At 45.8% G+C, this 15,159-nt stretch overlaps 1 protein-coding gene across 1 annotated transcript; it reads left to right on the forward strand.

Annotated features, from left to right (window-relative positions):
- Positions 1–862: 862 nt before the first annotated feature.
- On the forward strand, positions 863–10,285 carry LOC139831781 (uncharacterized mitochondrial protein AtMg00810-like). The gene is made up of 2 exons (XM_071821113.1): positions 863–1,207; positions 9,569–10,285. The coding sequence occupies exons 1-2, from the start codon at positions 863–865 to the stop codon at positions 10,283–10,285; spliced, it is 1,062 nt and encodes a 353-aa protein (XP_071677214.1).
- Positions 10,286–15,159: the final 4,874 nt, after the last annotated feature.

A 15,159-nucleotide genomic window follows, 5' to 3' on the forward strand; every position in this document is an offset into this window, starting at 1 on the left:
TACCTTCCTCAAGGTTTTTGGGTGCGCGTGTTGGCCACACCTACGTCCCTATAACAGTCGCAAACTAGAGTTTCGGTCTAAAAAATGTGTGTTTCTTGGCTACAGTTCTCTCCATAAAGGATACAAGTGTCTCCATGTACCTTCTAACCGTGTATACATTTCTCGCGATGTTGTCTTTGATGAACACTCGTTTCCCTTTGCATCGCTTCCCATAGCCGAACCACATATACCGTCTCCAGTTTCTTCTCCTGCTTTGCCTGGTCAATTTGAGGATGTTGCATATTCGCCCGCTTTGTTGCATAACCATGGTGCAGGTGTTGGACGAGGTGCTCGCCTTGAGTTGCTGGACAGCCAGGATGCTCCTGACCCCGTCGCTGCTGGCGGTGACGTCGACCACGACGATCACGCCGCCCCCTGCATGCCCCATGCAGGGCCACGCGCCGCTCCCGCGACGGCACCTCCTGGGCCGCTGCCCTCCGCCCCGCCGTCGCCTACTGCTGGGCCGTCTCCGGCCGCTCCGTCGCCTGCTACTGGGCCGACGCCGCTGGCGTCCCCGCCCTCTTCACCGCCCACCTCGCCGCGTGGTCCGTCTGCCTCTGCCACGCCGGAGGTGCAGTCTCCTACTGTTACATCGGCCTCGACATCACCTGTGCCGCTGGTTGCCAGCTCGCCTGCACCGGCCTCGACGACCCCTCCGTCCTCGACTGTGACTGCTCCTGTGGCCTCTCGCCCTCACACGCGCAGCCAGAGTGGCATTGCTCGCCCTCGTCAGCGCACTGATGGCACGGTTGCTTGGCTTGCTGCATGCTTGTCTCAGGCCATTGCTGATCCTTCTGCTGAACCCCGTCATTATACAGCTGCCATGGAGATTCCACATTGGCGCCGTGCTATGGAGCTTGAGTATCAGGCTCTCATGAAGAATGGTACGTGGACTCTTGTACCCCCCCGGTCTGGTGTTAATATCATTGACTGCAAATGGGTTTTCAAGGTGAAGACACATGCTGATGGTTCTATTGAGCGGTACAAGGCACGCTTGGTTGCTAAGGGGTTCAAGCAACGATATGGCCTTGACTACGAGGATACCTTCAGTCCTGTGGTCAAGCCCACGACTATCCGCGTTTTGCTCTCTCTGGCTGTTACGCGTGGTTGGTCTCTTCGTCAACTGGATGTCCAGAATGCCTTCCTTCACGGTGTTCTTGAGGAGGAAGTATATATGCGTCAGCCTCCTGGTTTTTCGGACCCGGATCGTTGATGCGTGTGGTTGGCACGTCCGTTGGGAACCCCAAGAGGAAGGTGTGATGCGCACAGCGGCAAGTTTCCCTCAGTAAGAAACCAAGGTTTAATCGGACCAGTAGGAGTCAAGAAGCACGTTGAAGGTTGATGGCGGCGGGATGTAGTGCGGCGCAACACCAGGGATTCCGGCGCCAACGTGGAACCTGCACAACACAACCAAAGTACTTTGCCCCAACGAAACAGTGAGGTTGTCAATCTCACCGGCTTGCTGTAACAAAGGATTAACCGTATTGTGTGGAAGATGATTGTTTGCAGAAAACAGTAGAACAAGTATTGCAGTAGATTGTATTTCAGTAAAGAGAATTGGACCGGGGTCCACAGTTCACTAGAGGTGTCTCTCCCATAAGACGAACAGCAGGTTGGGTGAACAAATTACAGTTGGGCAATTGACAAATAAAGAGAGCATGACCATGCACATACATATCATGATGAGTATAGTGAGATTTAATTGGGCATTACGACAAAGTACATAGACCGCCATCCAGCATGCATCTATGCCTAAAAAGTCCACCTTCAGGTTATCATCCGAACCCCCTCCAGTATTAAGTTGCTAACAACAGACAATTGCATTAAGTATTGCGCGTAATGTAACTAGTGACTACATCCTTGAACATAGCACCAATGTTTTACCCCTAGTGGCAACAGCACATCCATAACCTTAGAGGTTCTTGTCACCCCTCCAGATTCACGGAGACATGAACCCACTATCGAGCATAAATACTCCCTCTTGGAGTTACTAGCATCAACTTGGCCAGAGCATCTACTAATAACGGAGAGCATGCAAGATCATAAACAACACATGGATATAACTTTGATAATCAACATAACAAGTATTCTCTATTCATCGGATCCCAACAAACGCAACATATAGAATTACAGATAGATGATCTTGATCATGTTAGGCAGCTCACAAGATCCGACAATGATAGCACAATGGGGAGAAGACAACCATCTAGCTACTGCTATGGACCCATAGTCCAGGGGTAGACTACTCACACATCACACCGGAGGCGACCATGGCGGCGTAGAGTCCTCCGGAGATGATTCCCCTCTCCGGCGGGGTGCCGGAGGCGATCTCTGGATCCCAGAGATGGGATCGGCGTTGGCGGCGTCTCTGGAAGGTTTTCCGTATCGTGGCTCTCGGTACTGGGGGTTTCGTCACGGAGGCTATTTGTAGACGGAAGGGCAGGTCAAGAGGCGGCACGGGGGCCCCACACCATAGGGCCGCGCGGCCAAGGGGGGGGCCGCGCCGCCCTAGGGTGTGGCCCCCTCGTGGCCCCTCTTCGTCTCTCCTTCGGACTTCTGGAAGCTTCGTGGAAAAATAGGCCCCTGGGCTTTGATTTCGTCCAATTCCGAGAATATTTCCTTACTAGGATTTCTGAAACCAAAAACAGCAGCAAACGACAAGCGACACTTCGGCATCTTGTTAATAGGTTAGTTCCAGAAAATGCACGAATATGGCATAAAGTGTGCATAAAACATGTAGATAACATCAATAATGTGGCATGGAACATAAGAAATTATCGATACGTCGGAGACGTATCAGCATCCCCAAGCTTAGTTCTGCTCGTCCCGAGCCGGTACACCGATAACACCGATAAGTTCGGGAGTGACATGCCATCATAACCTTGATCATACTATTTGTAAAGCATATGTAGTGAATGCAGCGATCAAAACAATGTATATGACATGAGTAAACAAGTGAACCATAAAGCAAAGACTTTTCATGAATAGCACTTCAAGACAAGCATCAATTAAGTCTTGCATAAGAGTTAACTCATAAAGCAATAATTCAAAGTAAAGGCATTGAAGCAACACAAAAGAAGATTAAGTTTCAGCGGTTGCTTTCAACTTGTAACATGTATATCTCATGGATATTGTCAACATAGAGTAATATAATAAGTGCAATAAGCAAGTATGTAGGAATCAATGCACAGTTCACACAAGTGTTTGCTTCTTGAGGTGGAGAGAAATAGGTGAACTGACTCAACATTGAAAGTAAAAGAATGGTCCTCCATAGAGGAAAAGCATCGATTGCTATATTTGTGCTAGAGCTTTGATTTTGAAAACATGAAACAATTTTGTCAACGGTAGTAATAAAGCATATGCATCATGTAAATTATATCTTATAAGTTGCAAGCCTCATGCATAGTGTACTAATAGTGCCCGCACCTTGTCCTAATTAGCTTGGACTACCGGATCATCACAATGCACTTGATTTGACCAAGGGTAACAAAGGGGTACCTCTATGCTTTGTACAAAGGTCTAAGGAGAAAGCTCGCATTGGATTTCTCGCTATTGATTATTCTTCAACTTAGACATCCATACCGGGACAACATAGACAACAGATAATGGACTCCTCTTTTATGCATAAGCATATAACAACAATTAATAATTTTCTCATTTGAGATTTGAGGATTGTTGTCCAAAACTGAAACTTCCACCATGGATCATGGCTTTAGTTAGCGGCCCAATGTTCTTCTCTAACATATGCATGCTTAATCATAAGGTGGTAGATCTCTCTTACTTCAGACAAGACGGACATGCATAGCAACTCACATGAAATTCAACAATGAATAGTTGATGGCGTCCCCAGTAAACATGGTTATCGCACAACAAGCAACTTAATAAGAGATAAAGTGCATAATTACATATTCAATACCACAATAGTTTTTAAGCTATTTGTCCCATGAGCTATATATTGCAAAGGTGAATGATGGAATTTTAAAGGTAGCACTCAAGCAATTTACTTTGGAATGGCGGAAAATACCATGTAGTAGGTAGGTATGGTGGACACAAATGGCATAGTGGTTGGCTCAAGTATTTTGGATGCATGAGAAGTATTCCCTCTCGATACAAGGTTTAGGCTAGCAAGGTTATTTGAAACAAACACAAGGATGAACCGGTGCAGCAAAACTCACATAAAAGACATATTGAAAACATTATAAGACTCTACACCGTCTTCCTTGTTGTTCAAACTCAATACTAGAAATTATCTAGACCTTAGAGAAACCAAATATGCAAACCAAATTTTAGCATGCTCTATGTATTTCTTCATTAATGGGTGCAAATCATATGATGCAAGAGCTTAATCATGAGCACAACAATTGCCAAGTATCACATTACCCAGGACATTTATAGCAATTACTACATGTATCATTTTCCAATTCCAACCATATAACAATTTAACGAAGGAGAAACTTCGCCATGAATACTATGAGTAGAAACCAAGGACATACTTGTCCATATGCTACAGCGGAGCGTGTCTCTCTCCCATAAAGTGAATGCTAGGATCCATTTTATTCAAACAAAACAAAAAACAAAAACTAACCGACGCTCCAAGAAAAAGCACATAAGATGTGATGGAATAAAAATATAGTTTCAGGGGAGGAACCTGATAATGTTGTCGATGAAGAAGGGGATGCCTTGGGCATCCCCAAGCTTAGACGCTTGAGTCTTCTTGATATATGCAGGGGTGAACCACCGGGGCATCCCCAAGCTTAGAGCTTTCACTCTCCTTGATCATGTTGCATCATACTCCTCTCTTGATCCTTGAAAACTTCCTCCACACCAAACTCGAAACAACTCATTAGAGGGTTAGTGCACAATATAAATTGACATATTCAGAGGTGACACAATCATTCTTAACACTTCTGGACATTTCATAATGCTACTGGACATTAGTGGATCAAAGAAATTCATCCAACATAGCAAAAGAGGCAATGCGAAATAAAAGGCAGAATCTATCAAAACAGAACAGTTCGTATTGACGAATTTTAAAATGGCACCAGACTTGCTCAAATGAAAATGCTCAAATTTAATGAAAGTTGCGTACATATCTGAGGATCATGCACGTAAATTGGCTTAATTTTCTGAGCTACCTACAGGGAGGTAGACCCAGATTCGTCACAGCAAAGAAATCTGGAACTGTGCAGTAATCCAAATCTAGTACTTACTTTTCTATCAACGGCTTAACTTGGCACAACAAAACACAAAACTAAGATAAGGAGAGGTTGCTACAGTAGTAAACAACTTCCAAGACACAAAATAAAAACAAAGTACTGTAGGTAAAAACATGGGTTGTCTCCCATAAGCGCTTTTTTTAACGCCTTTCAGCTAGGCACAGAAAGTGTGTATCAAGTATTATCAAGAGACGAAGTGTCAACATCATAATTTGTTCTCATAATAGAATCAAAAGGTACCTTCATTCTCTTTCTAGGGAAGTGTTCCATACCTTTCTTGAGAGGAAATTGATATTTTATATTACCTTCCTTCATATCAATAATAGCACCAACAGTTCGAAGAAAAGGTCTTCCCAATATAATGAGACAAGATGCATTGCATTCAATATCCAAGACAACAAAATCAACGGGGACAAGGTTATTGTTAACGGTAATGCGAACATTATCAACTTTCCCCAAAAGTTTCTTTGTAGAATGATCAGCAAGATTAACATCCAAATAACAATTTTTCAGCGGTGGCAAGTCAAGCATATTATAAATTTTCTTAGGCATAACAGAAATACTTGCACCAAGATCACATAAAGCATTACAATCAAAATCTTTAACCTTCATCTTAATGATGGGCTCCCAACCATCCTCTAGCTTTTTAGGAATAGAGGCTTTACGCTCTAGTTTCTCTTCTCTAGCTTTTATGAGAGCATTTGTAATATGATGTGTGAAAGCCAAATTTATAGCACTAGCATTAGGACTTTTAGCAAGTTTTTGCAAGAACTTTATAACTTCAGAGATGTGGCAATCATCAAAATTCAAACCATTATAATCTAAAGCAATGGGATCATCATCCCCAATGTTGAAAAAAATTTCAGCAGCTTTATCACAGGCAGTTTCAGCAGTTTTAGCGATTTCGAGGCAGTTTTCGCGCTTTGCATTAGAAGTGGAAACATTGCTAACACCAATTCTTTTATTAGTATTAGTAGGAGGTGCAGAAACATGTGTAGCATTAGCATTACTAGTGGTGGTAATAGTCCAAACTTTAGCTACATTCTTCTCTTTAGCTAGTTTTCATTTTCTTCTCTATCCCACCTAGCACGCAGTTCAGCCATTAATCTTATATTCTCATTAATTCTAACTTGGATGGCATTTGCTGTAGTAGTAATTTTATCATCTAAATCCTCAGGTTTAGCAGCCATTTTATTAATTAAAGAAGATTGTGATGCAGACATATATGAGATTCGGGTTTCAGCATTAGCAAGTTTAGTTTGCAACCCCGAGATCTCCCTATTCAAATTTTCAAGTTGATTCCCTATATTCTTCAACAAGGTAGATTGCTCATTCATAGTTTTAGTAAACAATTTATTTTTCTCATATTGTGATTGCATAAAGCTCTTAGTGGATCTTTCAATTTCTAGCATCTTTTCTTCATTAGATGAAGCATATCTACCATAAGAATTACCATTAGCAGGGTATGGCCTAGAATCATTGTGATTGTTATTTTTAATGAAATTCACATCAACATATTCTTTTTGAGCAACTAATGACGCTAACGGAACATTATTAGAATTAACATTAGGCCTACCATTCACAAGCATAGACATAATAGCATCAATCGTATCACTCAAGGAAGAGGTTTCTTCGACAGAATTTACCTTCTTACCTTGTGGAGCTCTTTCCGTATGCCATTCAGAGTAGTTGATCATCATATTATCAAGAAGCTTTGTTGCTTCACCAAGAGTGATGGACATAAAGGTACCTCCAGCAGCTGAATCCAATAAATTCCGTGAAGAAAAATTTAGTCCCGCATAGAAAGTTTGGATGATCATCCAAGTAGTCAGTCCATGGGTTGGGCAATTTTTAACCAGAGATTTCATTCTTTCCCAAGCTTGAGCAACATGTTCAGTATCTAATTGTTTAAAATTCATTATGCTACTCCTCAAAGATATAATTTTAGCAGGGGGATAATATCTACCAATAAAAGCATCCTTGCATTTAGTCCATGAATCAATACTATTCTTAGGCAGAGATAGCAACCAATCTTTAGCTCTTCCTCTTAATGAGAAAGGGAACAATTTTAGTTTAATAATATCACCATCTACATCTTTATATTTTTGCATTTCACATAGTTCAACAAAATTATTAAGATGGGCAGCAGCATCATCAGAACTAACACCAGAAAATTGCTCTCGCATAACAAGATTCAGTAAAGCAGGTTTAATTTCAAAGAATTCTGCTGTAGTAGCAGGTGGAGCAATAGGTGTGCATAAGAAATCATTATTATTTGTGGTTGTGAAGTCACACAACTTAGTATTTTCAGCGTTGGCCATTTTAGCAACAGTAAATAAAGCAAACTAGATAAAGTAAATGCAAGTAACTAATTTTTTTGTGTTTTTGATATAGCAAACAAGATAGCAAATAAAGTAAAACTAGCAACTAATTTTTTTGTATTTTGATTTAGTGCAGCAAACAAAGTAGTAAATAAAACTAAGCAAGACAAAAACAAAGTAAAGAGATTGAGAAGTGGAGACTCCCCTTGCAGCGTGTCTTGATCTCCCCGGCAACGGCGCCAGAAATTTGCTTGATGCGTGTGGTTGGCACGTCCGTTAGGAACCCCAAGAGGAAGGTGTGATGCGCACAGCGGCAAGTTTCCCCCAGTAAGAAACCAAGGTTTAATCGGACCAGTAGGAGTTAAGAAGCACGTTGAAGGTTGATGGCGGCGGGATGTAGTGCGGCGCAACACCAGGGATTCCGGCGCCAACGTGGAACCTGCACAACACAACCAAAGTACTTTGCCCCAACGAAACAGTGAGGTTGTCAATCTCACCGGCTTGCTGTAACAAAGGATTAACCGTATTGTGTGGAAGATGATTGTTTGCAGAAAACAGTAGAACAAGTATTGCAGTAGATTGTATTTCAGTAAAGAGAATTGGACCGGGGTCCACAGTTCACTAGAGGTGTCTCTCCCATAAGACGAACAGCATGTTGGGTGAACAAATTACAGTTGGGCAATTGACAAATAAAGAGAGCATGACCATGCACATACATATCATGATGAGTATAGTGAGATTTAATTGGGCATTACGACAAAGTACATAGACCGCCATCCAGCATGCATCTATGCCTAAAAAGTCCACCTTCAGGTTATCATCCGAACCCCCTCCAGTATTAAGTTGCTAACAACAGACAATTGCATTAAGTATTGCGCGTAATGTAACTAGTGACTACATCCTTGAACATAGCACCAATGTTTTACCCCTAGTGGCAACAGCACATCCATAACCTTAGAGGTTCTTGTCACCCCTCCAGATTCACGGAGACATGAACCCACTATCGAGCATAAATACTCCCTCTTGGAGTTACTAGCATCAACTTGGCCAGAGCATCTACTAATAACGGAGAGCATGCAAGATCATAAACAACACATGGATATAACTTTGATAATCAACATAACAAGTATTCTCTATTCATCGGATCCCAACAAACGCAACATATAGAATTACAGATAGATGATCTTGATCATGTTAGGCAGCTCACAAGATCCGACAATGATAGCACAATGGGGAGAAGACAACCATCTAGCTACTGCTATGGACCCATAGTCCAGGGGTAGACTACTCACACATCACACCGGAGGCGACCATGGCGGCGTAGAGTCCTCCGGGAGATAATTCCCCTCTCCGGCAGGGTGCCGGAGGCGATCTCCTGGATCCCCCGAGATGGGATCGGCGTTGGCGGCGTCTCTGGAAGGTTTTCCGTATCGTGGCTCTCGGTACTGGGGGTTTCGTCACGGAGGCTATTTGTAGGCGGAAGGGCAGGTCAAGAGGCGGCACGGGGGCCCCACACCATAGGGCCGCGCGGCCAAGGGGGGGGGGCCACGCCGCCCTAGGGTGTGGCCCCCTCGTGGCCCCTCTTCGTCTCTCCTTCGGACTTCTGGAAGCTTCGTGGAAAAATAGGCCCCTGGGCTTTGATTTCGTCCAATTCCGAGAATATTTCCTTACTAGGATTTCTGAAACCAAAAACAGCAGAAACAAAGAAGCGGCACTTCGGCATCTTGTTAATAGGTTAGTTCCAGAAAATGCACGAATATGGCATAAAGTGTGCATAAAACATGTAGATAACATCAATAATGTGGCATGGAACATAAGAAATTGTCGATACGTCGGAGACGTATCAATCGTCCTGACCATCTGTGCCGATTGGTGAAGGCCTTGTATGGTCTTAAGCAGGCCCCTCGTGCGTGGCATGCACGTCTTGGAGCCGCTCTTCGTGCTCATGGCTTTATTCCATCGACAGCGGATACTTCTTTGTTTCTGCTTCAGCGCCCAGAGGTTACTATGTATGTTCTGGTCTATGTGGATGATATCATCCTCGTTAGCTCGTCTGTTACTGCTGCTGATCGTCTGGTCTCCTCGCTCAGTGTGGCGTTTGCTGTGAAGGATCTTGGAAAGCTGCATTACTTCCTTGGTCTTGAGGTGACTCATGATGATACTGGTCTATCACTCACTCAGAAGAAGTACTCTCATGATCTTCTGCGACGTGCTGGTATGCTTCTGTGCAAGACTACCACTACTCCTATGTCTTCTTCTGAGCAGCTCACTTCTGTTGATGGTACCCTCTTATCTTCTGAGGACGCAACAGAATATCGCAGCCTTGTTGGCGGATTACAGTACCTCACCATCACTCGACCGGATATATCCTATGCTGTCAACCGGGTCTGTCAATATCTTCATTCTCCCCGTGATGCACATATGACTGTTGTGAAGTGCATTTTGCGGTACATTCGCCATACGGTGTCCTATGGCCTGCGACTGTGTGCCTCTTCCTCCACCTTGTTGTCTGCCTTCTCGGATGCGGATTGGGCTGGCAATCCTGATGATCGGCGATCCACGGGGGGATATGCAGTGTTCTTTGGTCCTAATCTGATCGCCTGGAGTGCTCGAAAGCAGCCTACGGTGTCTCGGAGTAGTACTGAAGCTGAGTACAAAGCAGTGGGCAATGCCACTGCTGAGCTGATATGGGTACAGTCTCTGTTATGAGAGCTGCGGGTTCCGCAGCCTCAGTCTCCTGTTCTTTGGTGTGATAACATAGGGGCTACATATCTGTCGTCTAATCCAGTATTTCATGCCCGGACCAAGCACATCGAAGTTGATTATCACTTTGTGAGGGAACGTGTAGCACAGAGACTGCTTCGGATCAAGTTCATCTCTTCTAAAGATCAACTTGCAGACATCTTCACGAAGCCACTGCCCTTGCCTTTGTTTCAAGGCTGTCGGCGCAATCTTAACCTGCTAGATGTTCAGTGACACGGTTAAGATTGAGGGAGGGTGTTAGACATTGTATATATGGTAGTCTCTGTATTTGTACGTGTATGATTGTAACTCTGTACACTATATATATAATACCAAAGCCAACCCTAAGGGAGTTGAGCGTTCCCACAAATCATTGTTTTACATCAATTTATATCTATGTGTTGTTTATGATCTTGCATGCTCTCCGTTATTAGTAGAGGCTCTGGCCAAGTTTTTACTCTTAACTCCAAGAGGGGGTATTTATGCTCGATAGTGGGTTCATGTCTCCGTGAATCTGGGGGAGTGACAGAAACCTCTAAGGTTATGGATGTACTGTTGCCACTAGGGATAAAACATTGATGCTATGTCCGAGGATGTAGTTATTGATTACATTACGCACCATACTTAATGCAATTGTCTGTTGTTAGCAACTTAATACTGGAAGGGGTTCGGATGATAACCTGAAGGTGGACTTTTTAGGCATAGATGCATGCTGGATAGCGGTCTATGTACTTTGTCGTAACGCCCAATTAAATCTCACAATACTCATCATATCATGTATGTGCATGGTCATGCCCTCTCTATTTGTCAATTGCCCAACTGTAATTTGTTCACCCAACATGCTATTTATCTTATGGGAGAGACACCTCTAGTGAACTGTGGACCCCGGTCCTATTCTTTTACATCGATACAATCTACTGCAATACTTGTTCTACTGTTCTCTGCAAACAATCATCATCCACACTATACATCTAATCCTTTGTTACAGCAAGCCGGTGAGATTGACAACCTCACTGTTTCGTTGGGGCAAAGTACTTTGGTTGTGTTGTGCAGGTTCCACGTTGGCGCCGGAATCCCTGGTGTTGCGCCGCACTACATCTCGCCGCCATCAACCTTCAACGTGCTTCTTGGCTCCTACTGGTTCGATAAACCTTGGTTTCATACTGAGGGAAAACTTGCCGCTGTACGCATCACACCTTCCTCTTGGGGTTCCCAACGGACGCGTGCTGTACACGTATCAAGCTTTTTTTCTGGCGCCGTTGCCGGGGATGTGAAGGAAATTACACCACAGATATTTCTATCTCCCACGTCAACTGCACGCCAGCAGTTCCACTAAGGTATTTCCTTCGAGGCGGAAACCGGGCCTTACACAAAGATTGGGGCACACATCCACAACTTAATTGGAGGCTCCCAACAAACTGCCACAAAGGCCTAGAATCCGTCTAAGGTTCCAAGAACCCAAGAGTAACAACCTTCTTACTTTCACCACCACGAATCACCGTGGAGAACTCAAACCTATGCACCAAATGCAATGGCAAGAACACCACAAAGATGCTCAAGTCCTTCTCTCTCAAATTCCAACAAAGCTACAAAAGATATTGGGGGAATAAGAGAGGAGGAACAAAGGAATTCACAAAGAACACCAAGATCAAGATCTAGAGAGTTCCACTCACAAAGAGATGGATTTGATTGGTAGAAATGTAGATCTAGATCTCCTCTCTCTTTTCCCTCAAATGGGGGCAAGAATCATGGAGGGATTGAGAGATAGTGCAAGCTTCTCTAGTTCAACAATGGAGGAGAGAGAGAGTGAGAGAAACCACAACCCAAGGAGGAAGAAGGGGGGTATTTATACCCCCCAAGAAAATCGAGCCGTTGGGCAAAACCAGGGCCGGATAATCCGGCCTAAGTAAGGGCCGGATTATCCGGGGGCGGATTATCCGGCCTCAGGGACAAAACCTGGTAAAAATCCGGCCAAAAGTCCGGCCCCTGTCCAGAGCTTTCTTCTGGTCCTTAGCCGATTTCTAGGGGGCCGGATATTTCCGAAATATCCGGCCCGGAAAATCCGGCCCGGAAAATCCGGTCTGGCAAACTGCAGAAACACCAAAACTAAAACGGGCATAACTTTAGCATCCGGACTCCGATTTTGATGATCTTTGGCTTGTTTTGAAGCTAGGAACAAGCTCTACAAGATCATGTAGGAAACCATCATAGTCCAACAAGGGAGGATAGAAACAAATGATGAAAGGTTTGACCTATCTAAAAAAGACATACCGGTAAAACCTCCAATCTCGAAAATGCAACAAGTTGCCCGTGCAAAAACCATTCTTTATGAACTAGAGCTTGTCATGAGAATAAGCAGAAGTTCTAAATCATCACATGGATAAGATCCAAATAACAACCAAGAAAGATGATGAATCAAACTCGAAAACACAACAAGTGATCTATGCAAAATCCGTTTTCGATGTACTAGAACTTGTCATGAGAATAAGCACAAGCTCTAAAACATCACATGGATGCAAAGGTTTGAGCTCTCTCCGAACGATAGGTCGAGTTACTCACTCGAGAGCCCTCTTGATAGTACGGCAACTAAACTATAAACCGGTCTCCAACTACACTATGAGACCGGTGAGAAAGAAACCCTATCAGGAGAAAACCTTATACTTGCGCATTCCACTTGAGCTTGATGACGACGATCTTGACCTCAACAAGATGGAACGCCTTTCTTGCTTCTGCTTGCTTGACGAAGTCTTGTGGATTGCTCCCCCATAATCCACCATGGGAGAGCTTCTTCTTCGGCGCATCTTCACATAACCATGATCACCATATGGATGGCAAGACTCAAGCAAAGGATCTCTTCGAGATGGCTCATCTTGAACTTGCACTTCATTTCTCCATGGCAAGCTTCAAGCTTATGAACTCTTCGAGTTGGCTCATCTTGAACTTGCACTTCATTCTTCATTCTTCATCATATTGATGTCTTGAAGTAACTTGAGGGCTCACTTCATCTTCATCTTCAAGACATACTTGACACTTGATATCCTTCATCAAATTCTTCTTATTGCAACCTTGAAGCCAACATATGGTTCAAGAATTGTCTATGGACAACTCCTACAAATATAACTCAATGCAAACATTAGTCCATAGGGATTGTCATTAATTACCAAAACCACACATGGGGGCTCCATGCACTTTCACCTACTCCCAGTAGTACTCATCGTCGTCGCCTTCGATGAGGACGATGCCCCCCGGTGGCGACGCGTTGTTCTGGCTGGACACGCCCGGAGGGCGCCGGGGACTCCGTCCAGGGCGACCACTGCGCCCTTTCCCATGCAGATTGTGGATCCGGGGGGCTCGCCGGCCTACGCATGCGTGCCAGTCGTGCCGCCTCCTTCTGCCGCTGCTCCGCCGTAGCGGCCTGCAGTTCCACCTCGTGCCGGAACGCAGCTAGGCGATCCTCCTCCTCCCGGAGCGTGGCCTGGCGCGTGGCCTCCTCCTTCCGGCGCGCCATGGCGAGGAACGCCCACGCGTCGGTGTCCTCCTTGGCCTTCCTGGCCTCCTCCTCCAGCGCGGAGGCGCGCAGCGCCTTGGCGAGGTGCGACCATTTGGCCACCTCCTCGAGGTCGTTGACCTCGCGGGACACCACCAGCGCAGCCTGCAGCTCGGGGTCGTCGTCCTCCTCGGGCTAGGCTTGTGATGCTTGCGCTGGCGCGGCCTGCGGTGGAGTAGCCGCGGGCTCGTCGATGTAGAGGCCACCGGGGCGGCGGCCAGCCCTCCTAGCAGGCGTGCGCGAGGCCTCGCCGTCGCCTAGGTGAAGCACGTGTGCCGGCGCGCATCATGCTCCACCTCGAACCTTGGGACTTGCGTCGCTGTAGGTGGGGTCCTCGTGGAGGTCCGTCGGCAGCTGCGCGCGCTACCGCTGGATTTTGTGACGCGGGCGCGGTCGTAGCCCGGGATCGGCGGCACCGAAACCCGATCTAGCCTCAGGTGCCAGCCGTGGGGGAGGTGCACGTCGCCCCACGACATTGGGACGCCGGCCTCCCAGAACATCTACGCCACCGCTATGGTGACGTAGATCCGATCGCGGATGGGAGCCAGCGGCCCCATGTCGAAAGCCGTCGGCACGGCCCACTGGCTGGTGTCGGCCTCGTGGTCGTTGCCGGACGGCTCGACTCACGCTTCAGGGCCATGGCGGCGCAGAAGCTCGAGCCCGAGCTCGTGCGGCCGGAGTGGAGTGGGAAAGTGGGGACTACATAGGGACAGTCCCCCTCCCTAGTCCACATTTAATAGAACTGGGGCACCGACAGATGGGCCAGACACGCGGACCAGGCGACGCGCGAGGATGTCGTGTGCCATCTGTGGCCACGCAAACCTGGCCCAGATTTGGGCCAGGTTTGGGTCGTCTCGGACACCGCGGGCATCATTATTTGCGATGTGTGACTGCGTTAGGCAATGTTTTTGTCCGTTTTGACCCATCCGGACGCGCGGGCGGGCGCCGCGTTAGAGATGCCCTTAAGTATCAGTCGACGCCCTCTGCCATCGATTTCATCTGTCGCTATCTTCTATCTTTGCCCACTCTTCCTTTCTGTCTCTATCGTCTGGCCCATATTTAATGCTGAGCTCCTACCGTTGTGTCTTTATGTGGGCTTGTTCTGACATAATTAATGTTGGGCTCCTGTGGACTGTGGACTGATGACCAACTCGCCAGCCGAAACCCCTTGTGCAAGAAAGAAAAGACACAGATCAGATCATACCATGGTCTCGTGATTCTTTTTAGTAATACAAATTATTTATTTAATTCCAGGTATAGCACGCGATTTTAAATTTTTTGAAAAGTGTGACCC

Source organism: Lolium perenne, chromosome 5 (genome assembly GCF_019359855.2).
Source record: "Lolium perenne isolate Kyuss_39 chromosome 5, Kyuss_2.0, whole genome shotgun sequence".
Lineage (NCBI taxonomy): Eukaryota > Viridiplantae > Streptophyta > Magnoliopsida > Poales > Poaceae > Lolium > Lolium perenne.